The sequence below is a fragment of the Procambarus clarkii genome, chromosome 67, assembly GCF_040958095.1.
Source record: "Procambarus clarkii isolate CNS0578487 chromosome 67, FALCON_Pclarkii_2.0, whole genome shotgun sequence".
Lineage (NCBI taxonomy): Eukaryota > Metazoa > Arthropoda > Malacostraca > Decapoda > Cambaridae > Procambarus > Procambarus clarkii.
In genome coordinates this window covers 21,923,740-21,940,391 of record NC_091216.1, presented here as the reverse complement: position 1 = coordinate 21,940,391, position 16,652 = coordinate 21,923,740, and the positions used below count along the sequence as shown (strand labels likewise).

The 16,652-nt window shown below is 42.1% G+C and overlaps 1 protein-coding gene across 1 annotated transcript; it reads right to left on the bottom strand.

Moving 5' to 3' along the window:
- Nucleotides 1-386: 386 nt before the first annotated feature.
- On the bottom strand, nucleotides 387-16,646 carry LOC123767707 (testis-expressed protein 10). Its single transcript, XM_069310422.1, has 9 exons — nucleotides 16,627-16,646; nucleotides 10,217-10,414; nucleotides 9,404-9,581; nucleotides 8,383-8,492; nucleotides 7,541-7,647; nucleotides 6,147-6,286; nucleotides 3,535-3,754; nucleotides 763-917; nucleotides 387-526 (listed from the first exon to the last, which is right to left on the bottom strand). Exons 2-9 carry the CDS (start codon nucleotides 10,397-10,399, stop codon nucleotides 441-443), a joined length of 1,179 nt encoding a protein of 392 aa, XP_069166523.1. The 5' UTR covers nucleotides 10,400-10,414; nucleotides 16,627-16,646; the 3' UTR covers nucleotides 387-440.
- Between the last annotated feature and the right edge of the window lie 6 nt (nucleotides 16,647-16,652).

The following is a 16,652-nucleotide window of genomic DNA, read 5'->3' as shown; positions in this document are numbered from 1 at the left end:
ACATTTACTTTATTTGGCACCTCAAGGAATGGGAGTTTCAGTGGTGCTGCATGTCAGTTGCTATTCAATATTTTGTGTTGAAAGTAACTGATTTCATCTCGTGGATATTACTGAAATTCACCGCTTGTTATGTATTGCACTTCATCACCAAGCTGTTTTAGCTCTTGTAAGGACTTTCTTATGCTCGGGTAGACTATTTAGTAATAAAATGTGTAAATACACATCTGCTCCGACTTATAAACATCTGATTGCGTTAAATGATCTTCAGATGAACCCGAGCAGCACGAAGTTTAAATAGGCAAGTACATTATTTAAGTACAGTAATGTGCTCACATTACAGTACATGCATATGTGCATGTAAGGAAAGAAGTAAATTAAACAATATATGTAACACCATGTAAAGAAGCATTTTTTATTTAAATATGTATATATGATACATATTAATAGCAGTCCTTCAGAAGTAATAGTAACTTTTCATTTACTTCTTGTGTGGTCATGCCTTGGACGCCTTTGCTTAGAATTGATTCTGGAAAAAAGTACTAATAGTTAAAAAAAAAAAAAACATTCAGATTTATTAAAGTTGTGTATTTCATTGTATCAATCTGATAATACCAGGTTGATTGTAATATTGCAAACACACTTCATATCTTCCTAAAACTAGGAGCTACTGTTAGTCACAATTTTTTTTTATTATGAATTCAATACCAAACAAATACCAAGTTGCCCAGGCACAAAACAGTTGTCATAAATCATCAGACTGACCTCTTATTTCATCTTTTTTAGCAAGAACTAATTGCTGAAGCTTTGTGTTGCCACGTAGACGAATTATGATAGCAGCCTGGAGAAGGCTTTCTCGCACATTGCCACCAATCAAGTCTGCTACAACTTGATCTACCCACACACTGTTGCTGCCACATCTGACAAAAGAGTCAAAATAGGGTTAAATGCTTATATTCTAGCGAGATGGTTTGGTCGTGTTGAACACATGCATAATGAGAATGGTGAAAAAACTTTATTCTAATAATTTTAAGAGTAGGAATAGGGGCAGGCCTGTAAAAAAAAAAAAAATTGGTAGATATTGTGAATACCGGTATGTTAAAAAGCAGGAATTACACGTGAAGAAGGCTAGGTTGCAGTCTTTTGTTGGTAGATAACATTTCAGGAGTAATGAACACCTATTGTGCCAGTCCCTGTGGCACAGTGGTAAAGCACTCGCCCTGTACTTTGTCAGTGCGTTGGCCTGGGAGGATTGACTGTAGCCTCTCTTCACCCAGCAGTGAATGGGTACCTGGTTAAACGATTTGGCGGGTCATATTCTGGGGAAAATTAGGATTAAGGACCTGCCCAGAACACTATGCATGCTAGTGGCTTTACAAGAATGTAAGAACTCTTGTGTGTGTGTGTGTGTGTGTGTGTGTGTGTGTGTGTGTGTGTGTGTGTGTGTGTGTGTGTGTGTGTGTGTGTGTGTGTGTGTGTGTGTGTGTATATATATATTACAAAAATAAAAAATAAACAAAATATTAAGACATTGTAGGGTGTTATTGCAGATGTTTTGCTGAAGCTGATGCCCAAAACCCACAAGGTGTACATCTCTATAAAACCTAACATGTTAGCTTGAGGTGCACTGTTTATTTCTGTTTTGTTCTGCTTTTTTTATATAACATATTTCTTTACAGTTGCTATTTTAACAAATTCAGGCAAGGAAATTTTCTAAATTTTATCAACCAAAAGGTTAATGTGACAGCAGCCACCCATTTTCTAGTACTGGTGAACGATGTTCTGCAAAACTACAAAATAATATACTACACCACATACTGTACAATAATTCTGTAAGCACATGTACAAGATAACTATTGATGTTTTTGTCATTCAGAGATTACCTAGAAATTTATATCACAGATAAGACATAAGAAATGTATAAATTGCTTAACCACCGTGCTGCGCTGAGTATATTGTGAAATTCCCCCGGTGTGCATGAAATAAAGTGTTCCCAAAAAATTATTTTTTTCTTTGTAAAATGATAAATTCCCTTCCTTGAACATGCCTATGTAAAAATAAATACCAAATTCCACTTTGGCTGTGGGGACATGGACAAGGTGCGCTGTGACGTCATCAGGGCCTGGTCGCCCGTGCGTGACTCGCCCAGACACGGTCGCGTGGGCCATTCAAGCACCGGGTGTTGCCACAAATATATTTTCAATTATTTGTTCTATGTATTACCAATGCGGTTTTATTTGTTTTTTAATCATATATGATGCATATTTGTGACCTTTACAATATGTATACAGTAGAACGTTCATAATGTTCCATGGAACTGTGATACATGTATCAGTAATGTTTCCACAATAAATGTTTATTGTCGCAATATTACTTGTTAAAAATTCACTAAAATTACAATATGTACAGTTTCACACACTATTTACTCAGTAACACACTGTATTACACACTCGGTACTTCAGAAGTGAGTAATAATCAATGAAGTAGTCCATGGTGCACAATGCGACATTGCTCTCCTTGCACCAGGTAGAGATAATTTTTCGCTTCCTGTTTCTTCATTCTGTGCTTGCAAATAACGCACTCACATACACCCTTGGCTTTAGCACTTGTAGGTTGTATGTAGCCAAGCTTGTAAAGCATAAGGTAATATTGAAAAGATTATAGGAAAAGATCAATTTGTCAATTTGTAAGGTAGTCTTGAAAAGATCGCTTTGCGTGGTCCCACACAAGAAGAGATTCAGCTTGCCTGAAAGAGTGTCCGTCAGTCAGGAAGAGATTCAGGTATTCTTGAAAATATCTATGAAGCCTCTAACCATGGAAGAACCATGAAGAACCATGAAAGCCTCTAACATTGTTCATGTATGCTACTTGTATCAGATGCATCATCACTGAACGCAGAAAATGATTCATCTATGTATCATCTAAATAAATTGGAGATAGCATAGGATTGCAAGGGTGACACTCAGAGCTACAGTACAACTGGATACGCTCGCTGTATCATCCTCATAGGTGCTGTATCACTTGCATGTGATACAAAACCTTTGTGTTAGGTCCTTAAGGCCTCTAGCTTCACCAATATTATGACCCTTATGTTCTTCAAACAATATGGTTTGAATTTCACGGACAAAGCATTATCTTTCAAAACTGCGTCGGACAGGTGTTTGGGAGCCAGAGGCACGTGCGCCACCCATGGTTGCTCATTCAGTACTAACCCAGCCAGCAGCCCTGGGGCATTCTGGGAATTTTTTCCAAGATGGCTGCCTCTCACTGGAGGTCCTAAGAGTCTATTTCATACACAACCAACCTCGCAAACATTTAGAATGGGTACGGAAAAATAAAAAAAAGAGTTCTTGGCGCAGTTTCCCACCGACCGAGAATACTCAGCTGGCGTAGTTAAGTAGTTAAACTGGTTATAAATATGGTATCCAATCAATTTAGAAATCAAAATATAAATTACATAAATCTCAACCACAAAGATGCTTTTATAAACAAAAGATACATCTTTGAATATAAATACAAAATCTAGTCATTTCTTACTTCCAGAGTTGAGGATGGTCAAGGTCGGTGGCAGCAAGAAGAATCTGAAGTAAGAGAGCACGGTCCTTCTTGAGTGGATGCAGACGAGCATAGCAAGTCTGAGCAGCATTAAGTAGACTTTCAGCTTGTTTTTCAGGGGCTACTTGAAGTAGATCTAACAAAATATTCACTACAGCACCCAAATTGTACCGTCCATCACGATTTCCATCACGAAGCAGTCCTGTAACCCAACAGTCACACTATAACTTTTTTCCAAGAGCACTACAATGAACTAACTTTGTTACCTTCAATAATAATAATTAGAGGAATGGGTTTACAGTAGCCTCTGATGGAGTCCCATCAACTATGGGAACCTAATGAGGCCCCAGTGAATAAGCTTTAACCCTTAGTCAAGAACTTTGAACAGATGAGTGTCTATTAGTAGATGAAGTCTCAGATGCCTTGTGTTCCAAGTACAGTACTGTAAACAGCATGCAAAAATGTCTTGTAAAGGATCTCAAAGAGTGCAGCATTGAGTGTAATGAAGTGCCTCTTTCTGCAGGGCAGTCCAGAGTGGCTCTCCTGACCTTTTAGCACTGACCACATGTTGAATGTAGCCATACAGTAGCCACATTCAACATGTCAAAGAACAACTCATAACCAATATTGAGGCAAACTGTACACAATAATACAAGTTACAAAACACAACAACCTACCAAAAAACTTGGAATTTAATAAATTGCTAAACTCAGAAAACACCAAAATGCTGACTATCGAACCCCACTTAATCTGTAACCTCACTCCTTGCCAAGTTCCTCACACACTTGGACTGCCTGTGAGCTCAACTCTCCACTTTTGAGCTTACTCTAAAAAAGAAACTAGTTTGAGAAAGGAGGGAAACGAGGGTCGATCCAAGGAAAACTACCGAAAACTTCATAGATTCATTTAGTTATATTCAGTGCTGTAATTCGCAGTAGGTCTCTTGCTTTCTCCCTGTGAATCATCGATGAGAAGACATTTTTATCCCATTATGTCACGTGGAAAAACTAAGAAATTAGGCACACAAAGGGAAATATAAAACAGCAAATTTACCCAGAAAGTCAACCACAGGGCTGCAGGACTTTTTTAAAACAAGATGAATGTTCGAGACCTTCCTGGCTTCCTGCCATACCTCACCAGCATCAAGGGTGAGGTATGGCATGAAGATGCTGAATAACAATGTTATTTCAATTCCAGAAGCCTTGAGTTCTGATATTAGCTGTCGACTTGCTTAAGAAAAATTATGTCTAGGCTGCACATTTCTTTAAATCATAGGCTCTGGAGTACAATTTTGATATCACTTAACAGATCCAGATGATCTGGGGGAGTCTAGCCTTCAAGCAGGTAATGAAGATGTAAGGGGTATAAGAAGATAGCGATACACTGCATCTACCAGACAGAGTATGCAATTTATAAGACACACAAACTATGCAAAACTCATAAGTGGACCTCTGCAAACAGTTGGATACTTTTTAAACTAGGAAAGTAGTAGTCTGCAACTGCAGAAAACAATTCCCAGGATCAAAGATACATGACTACCACTGCCTCAGAAGAGCATGAACCTCACCCATTTGACAACTGAAAATTAATGTCATCAAGAATGCTGATGTATAAGTGCACATAAACACAAAGAAACCCTTAGAACCTGGGGAAGGACCACCTGCAAAACATACTTCAAACTGTGATAACCCAAGTGGAGGATGAGCAAATCTTTAAATTTGAAAAAAAATTCGCTAGGATTATTTTTTTAAGTGTACTGTACTGTATAATACTTGACTTCTGGGAAGACCCTCAATAGTTCCCTGGGGCTTACTCCCAATGGCACCTCGGGTAGTGGAGGATGGCTTCAATAAATAGGAACACGAGCTTAACCAGAGAAGGTTTTTAAATGTTTGCCTCATTTTCATTTCTTTCTTTGAACCAGTGGTTTGTTTTGTTTCATCCGACTTTCTGGTTGGTTTTCTCAGTTTTGGGTCAATCTTTAATCTCCAAGTTTCCCTTTACCTTATCTCAAGAGGCCTGACAATGCCTCAGCCTGTCTCCTAGCATTGCCACAATGGACTTTAAATGATGTACTAAAATGCATAAACCTAACCTAACCAACCCTAACCTACCAACCCACACATAGAAAATGTGACTATTCCCAAGCTATGATTTATATTACAGTACGCGGGGACACTAAACAGCCCCGAAATCATTTCAAGATAACCATGTTATACAATATTTTGTATAACATGGTTACATGTTATACAAAAATATTGTATAACATGGTTTAAATACATGTTATTTGTCGATTGAGGATTTTGGCATCAATATGTGATGTATTATTTGAGAGGAAGGATTGGATGCTTGGGCTTTGCAGTATCAGGACTGGGGAAGCAATTGAATGAGCCATTCATTCAAAATGGCCAGAATTAAAATTGCCTTTATTCATAGTTGCTCAATTCCTAAACATTTTAGCTAGGTACATCTAGAAGGCAAGAGCTTCAAGAATGTTGTAAAGTTCCAGGGATTGGTTTATGCAAAAGGTAAATGAGAATACTTTTCACTCGTCAAATGACTTCGCTGAAACAATGACTAAGAAAATCACTCACTTGCAAGGAAATTCACCGCCTTCTCTGAAAAGTCTTCAGAGGACGATATCTGCATAGCAAAAACAGCTAGGGACACATTAAGATCATCACAGTGTTGTAAATTGTCCTCTGCTTCAGTTTGCAATGTCCTTTCTGTTGTTCTGTTGATAAAAATAATGTAAAAATTAGAGCACGTGTGTGGTTTGGGGTAATTTCTTAGGGGGGGACCGAGAGCACTCTGAATGTCAACTTGACCCTTGCCAGGGACTTGACACAGTCACCCATCCAATTACTGGCTAGACCCAATAGTGCTTTGTATATGACTAGTGATGTGCAAATCACAGCATTTGGCATATACTGTATACAAGTTTAATTTACCTTAAATCAAATTTTATTATCAAAATTTAAATTTCCTAATGCTATAATTTTTAAGTAAAAGTTTTACCATAATTCAACTCTAAACATTTAATGCAAGGAAAAGTGTTAACCAAATTTTTACTTACCGGGTATCAGAATTTTTTTTATATCCATGGAGCAAGTATCAAAACTAGAGAGAATGTATTACTAACACTGGCTTGCTTGCATGTTGTAAATTGCAGGCCAGTTAGAAATGATAAATATATAATATTGGCAGATGGATTATCCTGCTGCATTCAGTCTACAATTTGCTTGTACAGCATACATAAAAACACTAACAATACTGTACCAGGAAACAACACCGTAATATAACTTGTATTAGTCCCAGTAGTACAGTCGGGTTCATTCTCAATGCAAAATTGAGAATTCTAGGTTCAAATCCCGGGCGGGACAGAAATGGTTGGGCACATGTCCTTTCACCTAATGCCTCTGTTCACCTAGCAGTGAGTAGGTACTCAGGAGTTAGTCAACTTGTTGTGGGGTTACATCCTGAGTGGGATCAGTAATTCGACCTGGGGGGAGGGGGGAACCTTGATAAAACCCAAATGTGTATGAATACACTCTGGCTTCCTGTCCCCCAACACAATGAATTATATATATACTCAAAAATCATATGGTGAACACCTTGAAGGCACAAAGTTCAATTGCAGACGAGACACAATAACGTGGCTGAAATATGTTGACGACCGACAATCGTCACAATCGACTTGAGAATAGTCAAGGACGGACCCAAACGTCGTCATCTCTTCACCTTCTAGTGTGTGGTCTGGTCAAGTTCAATTGTTACCTGCTATACAATTTTATTTTCCTATCACCTTGACACACACTACATTACCGTGTTAACCCAAAATGAATGCTAAATTATTCACGGGATTATTCATGAATTATGTACTTCATACTATTTTAAACCTAAACCTTTATGCAAATATGCCCCTATAAAGCAAATAATGTTTTGTAGACCAGCCATTACTGTACTACATAATCTATACTGTACTCACTTGAGTTTCTTCTTCTTTTGAACTGGTGTCAGATGGCAGTAATAAGGGAATCCAGACATAATATTAAGCATGTATTTGGATTTCAACTCAGCCATAAACCACGTGCACTGCAAGGCATAAAGGACACTCATAATTGTAAAAACTGAAAGAGCATAAAGTGCATGGAATGATTTAGAGAAACCATGAAGTTAAGAGTAGGCTTTAGAAGGAGATAACATTTTGCTTGCAAGTGCTTTACCAAATCTAACTAGAAATACACAGGAATAGTGTTGATAAAGGTAAAACAACTGGGATGGATTATGAACATGAGGTCAGGGAGGCGAGGGATTATGTATGCCATAGATTGTATTTTCAAGTATTAATTTAGCAAGTGGGGATGGCAGTGCTGAATATTCCATGATTCTGTTCAATGGCATTGTAGCATTTGATGGCTGCAGATAATATACAGTATATACTATTTTAACGTTTTCTTTAATGATTCAGGGCATTTAAGAATTAAGAAGGAATCTAATATATACAGTACTGGGCAATTGTCTTTGAGGAACTACCGGCTACAAATCCCAAAAGTCATGAGAAAAAGTAAAACCCCACTTCCTGATTTTGTTTTATCATTACAAATATGTAAGTGAATGAAAGTGTTTTTGTTAACAGGTTGCCTTTACATTATGAGCTTGAGAAATGACTCCATTCTTTTTATTGATATTTAAATAAAGAAAGATGGAAACTCATTCAAGTTCAAAGTGCCTGAAATAACTTTTCTTATTCATAAATTTTATTACATTATTTCATTCAAAACTTTTCTTGGAGAGAGAATAAAGCAGTACACATATTGTAAGACTCACCTGTGAAGGGTGGTGATTCATGCAAGCCTGCGTGATGTGCCAGAGCTGTGTAATGATTCTTATAATACAGCTAAGAGTGGCCACACCTTCCTCACTCAAGGCATTTCCACCTAGAAATCAATAAACTGCTTAGTAATGAATCATACCAAGAAAATAATTGTCATAAGCAAGAATGTAGTGTAATGAAATGTTCCTATTTGGGCACCACCTCAATACTTCCACTATTACTGGCTTGACTAGCCAACACCAGGCATCCGGGAGATTCTTTACTTATTGGGAACAAGGGCATTTCTTGTTGCCCATCTCCGTAGCAGGGAAGCACATGGTCAAAGTTGATCACACTGCCCCTAAACAATACAGCAAACCCTTTGCAAAGTTCCTCATCACCGTGTGGTTTAAATTTGATTATAGCCTGCCATGTGGCCAGCATCCAGAATGGACACATGGCCTTGGCTAGGGAAGCAACTGGAATACTTAATTCTTTAAAATATTGTATAGGAAAATTTAGAAAAAATATTAACTTCAAACATCTAGTATAAATCAAATGTATTTTAGATGGCTGTACGGATTTATTTTTATAGCACAGTACTGCACTTTACTAGTCAACAGCAAAATGTATGGATGGAATCTGGCTAAAGTAGCTAGCCCTCTAAAATACATATTGCATCATTATGATTTGATGGAAACATTTTCTAAATAGGTGGGAAGCCTTAAATAAGAACATAAATATATGTCAACCATATTTCACCACATGGTCTCAAATTCTCCACTGCAAAGCTTTTTTATATGTATTGTAATTAGGTTCTTGTCCTAAAGGACATTCTAGAACAACAGGTATTTCTGCTGCTAGCACATAATCTTCAAAGAGCTACGAGCTAACTTTTCTAATTAGAATACCACATGTGAAAATGATTAAGCTTGACCATCAATCAAAACTGCAGCCTAAGACATGTGCCAGGTGCCAGCATTTCTCCAAACCTTGCACAAGTTAACAACAACAACAACAGAGTCCCTGTCTAACCTGCATAATCATCATTTCCTTCAGGTTCAACTTCTGCCCAAATTTGAAAGAGCAGAGGAATAATGGAGAGAGAGAATTGCTTCAGCTGTTCCGGGTGAGAGAAGAGCCAAGCATCCTGTGCAGCCTTCCATGTCGCGTCTCCACACTCCACTGGTGGCACGCTCCCAACCACAATGGTCTGCAAGGAAAATTGCAGTCTAATTAATCATTTGTGAGTGCTTCAAGGGTTTTTAAAACAGTGTCTATGAGAACTGAAAGATTATAAAACAAGTTAAATGTTTCTGAAATTCACACCAAGAACATTTTTATTATTATAAGAGTGAACCCCTTGATTTGTATTAATTAAGATGCATATACAGGGTACAAACACTCCATGCAAATAAAAGGGCCCAGTCTTTGGAACTCACTCCCTGAGGAATTAAAAAATTATCCAACCCATGTCCTGTTCAAAAGTAAAACCAAAAAGTGTCTAATTTCATCCTCATAGTTTCCTACCTTGTCCTTCAAACTCTCACTGTATCTTGTACTAGAGTACCCACCTCCCCCAATATTAGTACTTAAGACATATATCCTTACCAGTGTAAGCACAATGTACCTTTTCATCTTATCTGATATGTTAGATTAAGAACCTGCCCAAAATGCTATATGTGTTAGTGGCTTTGCATGAATGTAAAAATACCAATCTTATGTAATCTCACCAACTCACTGTACCGTCTTGCAAATAAAATTATTATTATTATTATTATTATTATTATTATTATTATTATAAGGTTCAGTATGTGCAGGAGTATGGCACAAGTTCTGGCAACTCACCTGCCAGATGGTGACTGGCAATTGCTCTTCAATATGTCTCTGCGCCCGGAGAATAGCCTCTAAGAAGTTGGATAGCTCCTGCAGTAACTGTAGCCGCCATCTGTGACCCGTTAAATTGTTGCTAGGATTGACATGTAAAATGCGAGAAAAGTCCACCATGTTTGGTTTCCTTTCAGGAGTCATCTGTGTGCTGCAAGCCTGTAAAGTAAAATATTTTGATCAACGTTTCACTGACGGTTGCATTAACACTACTGTATACTCTTATTATAGTTGAGTATAATACCACATGTAAAAAAATTATCAGTGCACTGGTGATACTATTATGTGTTAATGGTGGTACAAGCAGGTTTATAATGCTGATGGTAACATCAATGTTTGGCTCAAACAACATAATTAACAATATCTCTACATCATACCAATGATTGTTATAAAAACTTTCTGGGGGAGCCCTGTCGGCTCCCTGGAGCTATCTATGCTGAATGGATATGTATAACTTTCTTCCATCAGTTAAAGTGCTTGGAGTTCTTGCCTACTGGGGACCACGGGCCAGAATCTGGCCCCCTCTAAAAGGCACGAGGAGCAATAGCCTATAGAAACCCTCCTGTGGTTGGGAGCATTCTATGTCTGCCATCAACCGGGACAGGTACCCACAAAGGTAGCCTGTCCCTGTCGCCCCAAAACAAACCACTATTGTGGTGAAATATTGCTACCGAAAGCCGAACGAGTGAACAGAACCCCCCAAATATAATTATCAAACTGACATGATGTCATCATGTCCCCACGCCGCCGTCTGTGCAACCCCCCCTCCCCACCTCCTCAGGGGGGAAGGGGGAGCCCCAGACCATCCGCGCCGGCGATCCAACCGGCAGTTCTTGGCTGATGTAATTACTGGCCGGTCGAGTGCCTCTGGCTCCAGTTTTGTTTCAGTTCTAGTTCTAGTCCTTCCCCTTCTGTTGTGCATACTTCCTTCCCTTGCTTCCGGCTCCGAACCGTAGGCGGGTTTCGGGGTTGGAGCTGGGTCTGGCTAATTTGAGACTGGCGGCCTCGGGGATTTTCCTCTTCCAGGGTGGCGCAGAGGCATTCGAGCCTGTTCCTCCAGCCATGCAGTATGGATCTAACCAGTGGGCTCCCTTCCTTAGTGTTTTGTACGGCTGCCCTGTCTTTTTTTTGTGAGGCTGGGGCTTTGGGGGTATGGCTCGGCCCCGGGTCCTGCTGTAAAGGTTCCCGGGGTTGGGGAGGGGATGCCTGGGAGCCTCGGCTTCGTTTTGCCCCACTTGGGTCTTTGTTACCCTCGGTGCAGGGCTTGCAGTTCCTCAGAGTGGGGTTTTTCCTTCCCTCCTTTGCATTCGTGTCGGTTTCTGGTCTACACCTCCCTGGGTTCGGTTCCATGTCCCTTCGAGTCCATCGGTCCCATCATTCCTGGGGGTGTGTTTCACCCCCTTTTCGCGCTTACGTCTCGATACTGTTCTCTTTGTATAAGGATCCCTGCATGTCCCTTGAACGGGGATGTCTTTTTGTCCATATATGCCTCCGTGCATTTGTGCTTGCTTGTCATGGTTCTCATTGGTTCACGACCCTCTTCGTACCTTCCAATATTATTGGAACGTCTCTTGACTTCCTGTGAGGTTTCCTTCTGGTCCTTTTTCAGATTCGTTGGTCCCCTTCCGTCCTCCTTGTCTTCTTTTGCTTCTGTTTCACCTTATTTTGTTTTCACCTCATCTCTACTTCCTGTTTTGACGTTCCTCGTATTCGTTACGTACGCCTTGCTGGTGTATGTACGATAAGTGTATGTCTGACTGGTGTACGAGCCACGCCACCCAGTAGACGACGGGTGGTGCGGTTCGTACCTCGCGCACTGGGGCTGGGTGTTCATTTTGTGTCTGGGCGGTGTACTCGTGTTCTGCGTCGTTTATCGCGGTTTTCTACGGCTTCTCGCTCGTCTTCTCTCTCCAGTCATAGCCCTCTAGATGCTGGGGGGTGTTCTGGATTTTATACGTGGGACGTCACTTCGTTCTTTTCTCTGCTTCCGGGTGTGGGGTGGCTTAGAGTGGCACCACCTCCACCACTGTACTGCACCTCGTCTTCTGCTGGGCACACACCTCTGGACTTATTTCGACTTCGAATTCAACTTTATATTCCGGAAAGAGTACATACATTGCCTATAACCTCTAGTACGCTTGGCGTACTAGAGGGTATAGGCAATGTATGCCTATATCGGTCAAACCACCGGCGATTCTTCAGGTATGTTCCTCGGCTCGACTGTGTTGTGGCATGGTCGTGTCTCCGCTCTGCAGATAAGATTGTACTGTCTGGCAACTCTGTCGGCCAGGTGCTGGTTCTCGACTTTTGGTGGGGTACTTGCCTAGTTGTGCTTGCAGGGGTTGAGCTCTGGCTCTTTGGTCCCACCTCTCAACTGTTGGTCGACGGGTGTGCAGTTTCCCGAGCCTACTGGGCTCATATCTTCTCTACATTTGCAACTGTGTGTGGAGTCTGCTTCCACCACATCGCTTCCTAGTGCATTCTATCTCCTCTGACATTGATCAGGTTCTTTTTAATGTCTGTGGCTCATTTGGGTACTCAGCTTCCTCCTGTGTCCCCTTGTGCGTGTACCACCCTTGTTCATTACTCGGTCACTTCCCCACTTGGCAGGGTTGTCAATGGTTCCTAACCAGGTTGTTAGACGTTGTGTCTTGCTTGGACACCTTGCGTGGGTCTTCAGTGACTTTCTTTGTCCATGTATCTTGTTCTTCGTTGTCCTGTGGGACGCTGCCCCGCATTTTGGTGCCTTTGTTTAGTTTTTCGGCACCTGGGTCTTTTTCCTATATTTGGACACTCCTTTCGTTTCCTGCTTCTGTGTCTCCCCTTCCTTGCTTGATCTCTGCTCTCTGGACACTCCTTCCTTGCCTATCTTTGGTGCCTGGCTGCACCCTGATATTCATGTGTCCCTCTGTGTATGTGCGACCTCCACTACACACTTTGCGGTTGGTCGTGTGCATTGCGTTACCAGCTGCTACTTGGTCCGTATTCGGAGTTTTCGTTGCCTGTTTCCATTTTTCCTCCTCCTCTGCTACACATGGCTGTGTATCTGGGTTGGTGCTTATTGGCTATACTGATGTTGGGTGCTGGGATGGGACTGTCCATGTTCAGTTCCCTGCTTTTGGATTAACCCGGTGTTCAGTTTTGGTACCGAGTTTTTTCACTTTTTCTTTGTATCTCGCTGCAGGCTTCTGTGTTGCACTGTCTGTGGGGGGTTGTGGACTTCCGGTCCACTGCTCCTGCCCTACTGATTCTTTTTCTTGGGACGGCTAGCTGGGATTCCGGTCCTGGCTCTGGCTTTTCTTTGTTCCTTTTCCGGAGCGCGTTTTTGTTTTCATGCAGTTCATGTCCTGCGTATTTCTACTCATGTATGCCTCGGGAATGGATGAGTCGTTCTTTCCTGTCCCTGCTGGAGCTGGTTGCGCTGCTCCTTTGGGTTGCGGGGTTGCCGTTTTTCGCTTCGCGTCTCGCGCTTTCGTTCGTGGTGCTCGTTTTCCTCATTGGCCTCTGCCTGGGCCCTGGCTCCTCGGTGTTTGGCCTTGTTGGTCCTTCAAGGGTCCTGGGAGGTTCTTACCGGATGGGGCGTGTCTGCTCGCCTGGGTTGGTTCCTTTTCAGCTCGCTGGGGTTGGGTTCCTGGTTTCTCTGGCGGCCGTTCCTTCTGGTTTTTGCCTGCCTTGGCAGGAGCTGCTGCTTTACTCTGTTCCAGTCCTGCTGGTCTCCCCCTCTTTTTGCAGATCAGTCCACACTGGTTCGTTCTTCCCCTCGAGTCTTCGCATCTCGGGTTTTTGTCTAGTTTCTCATCACTTGTGTGGGCACTGGTGACTTCGTTGTTGGTTTCCCACCTGCATGCTTCATCTCGGTGGCGGTGCGTAGTTTTCCTGGTGGTCCTTCCAGTTTTCCTATCACTGCGTAGGGTCCTTCAGTCTCTGATAGGGTTGGCTTGTCTTTACCTTAGGGGTTGTCGTTCCAGGATTGTCGTCAGATACCGTGTACTGTCGCCTTGTCTTGGATGGTGCTGGCGGAGCTGCTCCAGCTTGCGTTCGGTGTTGCTGTAACTTCTGCTTCGTTCCGCTTGCTGTCTTGGGTATTGTTTTCCCTCTGGCCTGCTCTTGCATTTCCGGTGCCGTCCTAGTTGTTGGCCTGGGTGGTTTATTTTCTTTCTTCTCCTCGTTTTGTTCCTTGGGTTGCTGCTTGGTTGGTCAGGGGTGCTTCCTTTGTTATTCGGTTGCGGTTCTTCGCTGTTCTCTGCACGTCTTGGCCTCTGGGGTCGTGGACGTGTATTGGTTTGACCGGGTTCCCTCCCTTCCCTCATTTCTGTTCTTGGGTTCGGGTCTGCAGGGTCTTTAGTTTTGTCTGTGATTTTGTTTTTTTGGTTCGGGTGCATGGCGTCCACCTCCTGGATCCTTCCCTCTTTTCCTTATCTGTGGCGAGGTAGCTCCGGGAAGCCAACGGGGCTCTCCCCAGAAAATCAGCATTGAATGTAATGAAACGCTATTTTCTGGGCGAGTCCCGGAAGCTCCTCGCCATCTCTCACTCCCTCCAGTTGGCAGTATTTTTCTCGTATTTTGACATACAGTATAAGAACTGCCAGTTGGATCACCGGTTGGATCACCGGCACAGATTGTCTGGGGCTCCCCCTCCCCCCTGCCGGGTAGGGGGGGGGGGGTTGCGCAGACGGAGGCACAGCGACATGATGACGTCATGCTAGTTTGATAATTTTATTTGGGGGGGGGGGGGTCTGTCCACTCGTTCGGCAAGCAATATTTCACCAGAATAGGGGTTTGTTTTGGGGTGCCTATCTTTCTGAGTGTCTGTCCCAGTCGATGGCAGACATAGAATACTCCCAACCACAGGGAGGTTTTCATAGGCCATTGCTCCTCGTGCCTCTCTGAGGGGGGCCAGATTCTGCCTCGTGGTCCCCAGTAGGCAAGAACTCCAAGCACTTTGACGGATGCCAGAAAGCTATACATATCCATCAGCCTGGATAGCTCCGGGAAGCCTCCAGGACTTGCCCAGAAAATGGCATTTCATTACATTCAACGCTGGTTTTTTGCTAAATTACAAAATAAAATGGCAATCATCATAACTCGCGATGCCTTTCTTCTCATATGAGAAGGACGGAATGTTGCCTCCTCCTTTGTGCTTCGAACTGCTCTTTGCCACACTTCTCGTGCCTTGTGATGCCCCTCGCCTCATGCCTGACGATTGCCCCTCGCCTCATGCCTTGTGATGCCCCTCGCCTCATGCCTGACGATGCCCCTCGCCTCTTACTTACTCAAGTGGGTTCTGGGAGTCCTACTTCACAATCCAGCCTGGGGGCCAGGCTTGATATTTGATAACTTGGTCCAACAGGCTGTGCTTTAGGCTGTCCACAGGTCTTTATATCCACTACAACCCTTTTGGTTTGGCATTTTTTCACAAACTTTTTAAATTTTGTCATCAACATGTCCACTTTAATTCTGCTAATATTTCTGGTTTGTTGGGATGATATTGAATTGCTGTAGCCCTCTTATGGTTCATACAGTGCTCTCCGATTGTGCCTATGGCACCTCTATTCTTCACTGGGTCTATTCAGCATTTCCTACCAAATTGTTCACTCCGTATATTTTTTTTTATTGTGCTTATCCTACCAGTATCTTCTATGTACATAATACATAGATATTATCCCTAGTCTCCTTTCTAGAGAGTACATTTTGAGAGCTTCGAGATGGTTCCAATACTGTAATTCTGGTGTTTTATCAAAAAATATCCAAATGTACCATACAGTACTGTAAATGTGTTCCCTGTATTCCCTCTATTTCAGAGATATCTCCTGCTTTGAAAGGCAAGCAAGTGTCAAGAGTACTCAAAGTGGAAAACCACAAATGAATTAAATAGGAGCATTGTGATGGGATCCCTGGATTTGAAGGTTCTCATAATCCAACCAGTATTATTTCTGACTAATGCTACATTTTCTTTGTCATGCTTACTGAGCATTACCCCTCACCTCATGCTTCATGATGCCCATCCCCTCACGTTTCACGATGCCCATCCCCTCGTGTTTCACAATGCTTCAATTCCCCTGACAGTACAGTACAGACACATGTGGGCATGTTTTCTTTTACCTGATGTCTATGCTTACCTAGCAGTAAATAGGTACTGTAGCTGGAAGTCAGGCTTATACAATGTGGGTTGTATCTTGTGGAAGGTCAGCATTTGGCCTAAGGATAGCTCAATAAGCCTAATAGGCTTCCTGTCTTGACAGTGGAGAAACCATTTCATGGATAATGATGCCTCTCATGTTATGCTACCTTTATAATAACCCACACAGAAACTCAAGAGATCAAGCATTAAACAGAGAACAGGATAGAAATAACGTAAAACTGTTACATACCTTTCTGGAGATGAGGTCAACAAAGT

Bases quoted from the DNA above. Each gene is read 5' to 3' on its own strand.
- LOC123767707 (XM_069310422.1), bottom strand. From the start codon at position 10,399: ATGACTCCTGAAAGGAAACCAAACATGGTGGACTTTTCTCGCATTTTA. The intron at 9,582-10,216 runs GTGAGTTGCCAG...TTTTCCTTGCAG, and splicing joins TGCCAGTCACCATCTGGCAG to ACCATTGTGGTTGGGAGCGT. The intron at 7,648-8,382 runs GTGAGTCTTACA...TATGCCTTGCAG, and splicing joins TGAATCACCACCCTTCACAG to TGCACGTGGTTTATGGCTGA.